General features: G+C 53.0%; 1 protein-coding gene across 1 annotated transcript in view; it reads left to right on the forward strand.

Moving 5' to 3' along the window:
* Positions 1–463: 463 nt before the first annotated feature.
* IGSF10 (immunoglobulin superfamily member 10) overlaps positions 464–6,685 on the forward strand; it is a 12,907-nt gene continuing 6,685 nt past the window's right edge. The window contains exons 1-4 of the mRNA XM_033516775.1: positions 464–1,002; positions 2,044–2,173; positions 2,782–3,172; positions 3,674–6,655. Coding sequence (XP_033372666.1) covers positions 809–1,002; positions 2,044–2,173; positions 2,782–3,172; positions 3,674–6,655 — 3,697 coding nt within the window. The 5' untranslated portion in view covers positions 464–808. The remainder of the gene's footprint in view (positions 1,003–2,043; positions 2,174–2,781; positions 3,173–3,673; positions 6,656–6,685) is intronic.

Genomic DNA, 6,685 nt, shown 5'->3' on the forward strand with positions numbered 1-6,685 from the left:
TGCGGGTTCGGGGATGCGGGTTCGGGGATGCGGGTTCGGGAATGCGGGTTCGGGAATGCGGGTTCTGTGCGGGTTCGGGAATGCGGGTTCGGGGATGCGGGTTCTGTGCAGGTTCGGGGATGCGGGTCCCGAGCGGGTTCCGTGCGGTGCCGGTGCCGCAGCATCCCCGGGAGATGCGGGTGTCTCTCCCCTCCCCGCCTGGCAGCGAGCGGAGCCCATCGGGCTGCGGGCAGCGTCCCCCGGGAGGGGCCGGTGCGGGTTTGTCCCGGCCCCGGAGGTGGAAGGCGCAGGTGGGAACGGTCCCGGTCCCGCGGAGGGTTGTGCGAGGGATGCGAAATGAGTTAATTTTGCTTGGAATAGTTCCTGGCGGGGAAGGAGCTGACGTGTGGAGACGCCTCCGGGGGATGAGCCGCCGGCGGAGTCGGGAGCGCTCCGCACACCAGGGCCGGGTCCGCGGCTGGGATACACGGCGGGCACCGGCTGCAGCTCCCCGGCTCTTCTGAGCCATTCCAGCTTTCCTGAGAGCGGCAGCGCCCGGCACAGCGAGCCGGACACGGGCACGGAGGGGCAGCTGTCAAATGACAGCGCTTTAGGTCGTGACACGGATCCGTCGCTGAGGGGAAACCCGAGAGTTTGGGGGTTGGTTCGTGGGCGGGTTTTTCTTTCAAGTTAAGAATTCTTTTTTGCCCATGGCTCGAAGCCGAGCGGCTCAGCTCGGCTGGCGCTGTAAGTGCCCGTGTTCTGCTTCCCCTGCAGGAACCGCCCGGCCCCGCCGCTCCCGGGGATGGCAGCGTAGGATCCGCGCAGGATGGGGACCCCGCGCCGGGAGCGGCCCCGCTGGCTGGGGACCCTCCTGGCCGCCTGCCTGGCCACCCTCCCGGCCATCGGCGCCTGTCCCCGGCCCTGCGCCTGCCACGGCTCGGCCGAGCTCCACTGCACCTTCCGCTACTTGAGCGCCGTCCCCCCGCGCATCCCGCCCGGCGTGCGGCGCATCAACCTGGGGTACGTGCGGCTCGGGCTTTCAACACCCACACAGCTTTGTCTTCCAACACTTTGCACTGCAGGAATTCACCTTCCAGATTCAGGGCTAAAAATGAACCAAAGCAATAGGTACGTCTGTAGAGTTTAATGTTCTGCAGTGCTCAGCAGTGGCTGCAGCCACAGCCAGGGTAGAGAGACCACCCACACTAAGGAGAAATTTTGGGGATCTAGGACAGGGCACATGAGAACTTCAGAAAGTTTTGAGCTTTCCTTTATATTACCTGAACATGTTGTGTCTGTAGCATGGAACTTGGAAGAAGTCTGAAATAGATTTCTCTCTGGGAAAGGACAGTTCAGAGCTCGGAAAGTGGACTGGAAAAGGAGCACATGTATTAAAATCTGCAGAGCTGTTGCTGTGGTGTAGCACCAAGGTCGGGGGTTAGATCCCTGCATGAGCCATTCACTTAAGGGCTGGACTCCACCATCCTTCTGGGTCCCTTCTATGATTCTGTCCCTTAGAATGTCCCTCAGCATTAGGGTCTCTGCTTTCACCTGCTGAGTTCAAGGAAAATGTCACTTGTCTGGCCATGTCAGCTGCCATGGTGGTTCTGTTCTCTGTGTGATTAAAGGAGCAAGGAATAGATCATACCCAGGCTTGTCCAGCCCCTTCATGCAGTGTCCAGCAAGTGTCCTTTCTCTTTAATCAAATTATGAGACCCATCAGCAATATTTGTCTGACCTGTGTATCCCCTTTGGTACACATAACCTTTGAACCATCCAGATGTGTCTGCAGAATACAAGGGATTTTCATTGGAGTGGTAGCAAAGTGACCACAGACAGATGTGTTTCCTGCCTGCTGTCACTCACCCCATCCATTGGGAATTTGCCATCAGAACACTGTCCTGGAAAAGGGGCCACCTTTTGTGCTAACATGACTTCATTTCCTCATGGCAAGGGGAAGAGCTGCTTACCTTCAGTCGTTCCCAAAGAGTGGTTCTTTTGTTTTGGGTTGGTTGGATTTAAAAGGTGTGAGCTGGGGCTGACTAAACCCATCCCATACAGCTACAACAGCCTGAGAAAACTCAGCCCCACAGACTTTGCTGGCCTGGAGAAACTGGAGTTACTGATGCTGCACAGCAATGAGATCAGCACGATCCCTGAGAAGGTGTTCAGTGATTTACATTCACTGCAGGTAAGAACTAATGACCCAGTGTAGCTTTTTGTTATGACTTTCAGTGGCACTGGGAACTCTTCTGCAACATTTCCATTTCCTGTTTCTTACCTTATTCACACGAAAGTCAGCAGCCTTCAGAATCCAGTATCCTGATGGGAAATGTCTTCCCTTCCCAGGTAGGCACTCAGGTACAGGTAAAGAGCATGACAAACACTTTGGTAAACACCTCTCAGCTGTATCTTAGCAGGCAACTGCAGCCAAAACTCTCTTTCTACAGAGGACAAAGATTGCAAAGCTCCTACTACTGTGTCTGAAAGAGGAAACCTATCACTGTTAATTTGTTAGTCAGTCTGGGGCTTTTTGAGGATTGTTTTCCATTGAGATTTCCCTTTCCCTTCAGTACAATCCTGTCCTTTTCCAGCCTTCATGAAAAAAAAGCCAAACTGTGCAGAAATATAACACCCTGCATAAAAACCCCTCAGTTCTTTAAAGAAACTCCAGATCCTGGCATTCCTGGTCTGGTGAAGAACTTTCACTGCACACAGCAACCTTCAGCAGCATTTATTAGGAGTCCTATAACTTCAGCATGGCTTAATATTATGCATTTGTTACTTTTTCATGAGCAGGTCTTAAAAATGAGTTACAACAAGGTCAGAGTGCTCCAGCAGGATGTATTTTATGGCCTGAACAGCTTGGTACGGCTGCATATGGACCACAATCAAATTGAATTTGTGAATCCCAATGTTTTCTATGGACTCACTTCCTTGAGGTTGGTGCACCTGGATGGAAATTTACTTCAGCAGCTGCATCCAGACACTTTTGTCACCTTGTGCTACAGTCAAATATTCAGAATATCCTTCCTGAAGCACATCTCTCTGTCTGACAATATGCTGACTTCACTTCCACAAGAAATGTTTTCCTACATGTCAGAGCTCGAGAGCATTTACCTCCATGGAAACCCCTGGTCCTGTGATTGCAGCCTGCAGGGATTTGCAGAGTGGGCACAGGAGAGACCAGGTGAGCTGCAGGATTTCTTTATGCTCCTTAATCCCATTGTAATCTTACTCTTCCTGATACAGGTAATTGTCCTCTATTTATTCTCCCAGAAAAGACCAGAAGATAGGATTTTTGTAGGGGTGTGTAATCAGGAGAGAGAGATTAATACCAGTCCGTTTCCCAGGTTAAATGAATCCAGTGGCCTTAATGCATTCCCAAGAGCAGCTTTCCTTGATGGAGAATTTTCCTTGGCCAGTCCAAAGCTTCTGTGCACCAGGAGAATCCACAGGGAACAAGCTGACTTTTCTGGAATTGGCAAGAGCAAGGCCACATTGCACTTGATTCTTTAAAAAGAAAATAAGGAACTCAAGGGACTCTAGGACTTTCTCTGCTGCTGCCATTTACATGTCACTTCAAGCTTTGGTTTTGTTTTATTCAAAAGAACACTTGTTAGCAGCTGTATGTAATTTTTAATACTAAAGCTTGTAGCACAGAAGCTTACTGAAGCTTTCTTCCCTTCAGATGTTATAAAGTGCAGAAAAGAGAGAAGTTCCAGTGTCCAGCAATGCCCAGTCTGTGCTGGTCCCAAAAATCATAATGGGAAAGGTTTAGTGGATCTTCCTTCTGCATCCTTCACCTGCAGTAAGCCAGTCATCCTCGACTCGCTGAAATCCAGAAACCTGACGGTGCCGGACGATGGCGATTTCAGTGTTGTGTCTCCCAAGGACTTGATAGCTCCCATAGGATCCGTGGTTTTGAATATGACTGACCAAGCAGGAAATCAAGGCAACTTGGTTTGCAATGTCCAGAAACCTACAAAAATGTCTCCCATCTCACTCGACAAAAATGGCCACAGCACCGTGCTCAAAACCTCGTTCTCAGCATTCCTGGTGTGTGGTGTCGATGATGGGCACATCCAGCAGCTGTGGAGCATCCTGGCACTGTACAGCAATTCTCCTTTGGAACTGGAGCAAACTGTGCAGACAACTGACGTGCCTCCTATTAGCTACAAATACAAGCAGGTCTACAGTGAGAGAGATGACATTTTCACCAATGTCGAGGCCGAGCTGCGAGCTGAGCCGGCCTGGCTGATGCAGAGCAGGGTGGCCCTGCAGCTGGACAGGACAGGCAGCACGCTCAGCACGCTGCACCTCCGCCTCTCCACCCCTGCCCTGCTCACTCTGGCCAGCCATGACCAGGGCCAGCTGAGACACAACTGGGCCATCATTGTCAGGGACAACAGCACCCAAACAGAGCACACTGTGCTGGTCGGGGGCACCGTGGAGCTGGGGTGCCAGGCAGCCGGGGAGCCAGCTCCTGCCGTGGAGTGGATATTGGCCGACGGCAGCCGAGTGCGAGCTCCTCACGTCAGCGAGGACGGGAGAATCATAGTCCTGGCCAGCGGGGCGCTGGCGCTGCGGGCAGCTGACGTGTTTGACACGGGGCTCTACCACTGCATCAGCACCAACCACGCCGACGCCGACGCGCTCTCGTTCCGAATTACGGTGCTGGATCCTGGCGTGGAGCGCGATGGGGTGAACGGAGCGCAGCTGTCGGCCGCTCTCGGCAGCACACTGCACCTTCCCTGCACGGCCACGGCTGCTCCGGACGCTGCCGTCACCTGGGTGTCCCCTGAGCACACACTTCTTGGCCAGGCTGGAGGAAACAAGCTGATCTTTGCCAACGGCACCTTGAGGATACACGGGGTGACGGAGCGAGACGCGGGCTACTTCCGATGCGTTGTGGCCAACCGGTACGGGGCTGATCTCTTGGTTTTCCAGGTGCTAACCAGACAGGATGAAACCGCTCTGAGGAAAACGCATGGAGCTGTGGAAGAGGGGGAAGAGGGCTCTGGCAAGGAAGTGCTGCGCTCTGCTGCAGCACAGAGACATCCCTCAGCCACTCCAGCCACCCTGACAGCTCCTGGGGAAGCCGCTGCAGCAGCAGCCAGCAGCCAGGGCGCACGGAGCGCACGGCAGAGGAACAGCCACGGGAAAAGGCCTCACTGGCCCCACGGAGACAGAGCAGGCAGGAGGTTCAGGGGACACAGGAGACAGTTTGTTTCCTCAGGCAGGAGAGCTGATCCACAGCGCTGGGCAGCCTTGCTGGAGAAAACAAGGAGGAACTTGACTGTGGCACACAAACGAGGAGAAGTTGCAACAGAACCACCCATTGAATCCCGTAAGCTCTCAGAGGTACCCGAGGATGAGGAGGAGACCTCTGGTGATCTCATATCTCCAGAAGAAGAATTCATGATACCAGCAACAGAGAGATCCCCAGTATTTGCTCTGGGGAGAGCAACAGAACTCAGGATCACTGCAGGGCCCGAGGAGACCGCGAATCCCACTCGTGCCTGGAACAGCTCCCTCCTGCTCACAGAGCCATTTACTGCCCTCCCCTCACCCCTTCCACACCCTGTGGCACCTGCCAGCAAAAGGCCACAAACACCTCCAAAACCTACAGACTCATGGGAAAGATCTGATTTGAGTCAAATATCAGCAAATGGTGTAAAACAACCAACTGTACCAAGTGGAACATCCACACTCTTCCCTGCTGGGCAAAAGTCAATATATTCTGGGGAAAGCAATAAGCAGCACCTGAAGTCTGCATCCATGACACCCACAACAGAAGCTACAGGCACCAGCAAGGCTGAAACTCCTCAAAACACAGCAGACAAGGTACTTATTTTCACTGAGTCTATTGATAGTGTTTCCACCAAAACAGACCACCAGGTCCCTGTGGCCACAGTCAATGAACCAAGCTCTGAATTTGGCCCCATTTATTTTCATAGTACTCAGAAAGGAGGAACTCCTAATCCACCACTTGTCTCCACTTTTACTACTCATCAGCAAATTTGGGTTATCCAGGATGTTCCAACTCATCCACCCCAGCTCCAGCAGCACTATGGAAGACGAAAGAAAATCTCTGGTCGGAGACGAACTGTTAGACCAGGACATATCCCAAGTATGAAAGAGCACCAACACAATTTTGGGAGTCCAGGGTCTGCCAGAGGAACAGAATCTGCAGCTATGGCTACAGATGTTCAGCTGAACATGAACTATGTATCAAATGTACCAACCTTAAATAACTTAAGCAGTTCCATCAATCCATTTAGGCCAGAAGCACCCCAGTCTCCTCCCTCTGCCCTGGATATGCCATTGGAGCACCCAGTGGGCACCCATCAAAACACAGCATTCCTCGGGGAAGAGGAGAAGAAACACAGGGCAAGGCAAAAATCTGCTACCACAGTCACATCTGTCACTGCAAAGGACACTGCCACTACTGCAACCCGTGCATCGGCTGTAACGGGCTTGAAGCCAACAGTTACACTTGTTATTACTCCTCAAACCCACACCAGAGTCACCAAAAATAAAATACTCCGAGTGGGAGGAAGGAGAGGTGAGAGGAGAAAGAGGCCCCCTAAAACACCTGTTCCACAGCGTGTGGCTGCAGCCCGCAGCAGTGCAGCCAGCCCTGCAGCGAGCACAGCCAGCCCTGCAGCGAGCACAGCCAGCCCTGCAGCGAGCACAGCCA

Source organism: Parus major, chromosome 9 (assembly GCF_001522545.3).
Source record: "Parus major isolate Abel chromosome 9, Parus_major1.1, whole genome shotgun sequence".
NCBI classification, from domain to species: Eukaryota; Metazoa; Chordata; class Aves; order Passeriformes; family Paridae; genus Parus; species Parus major.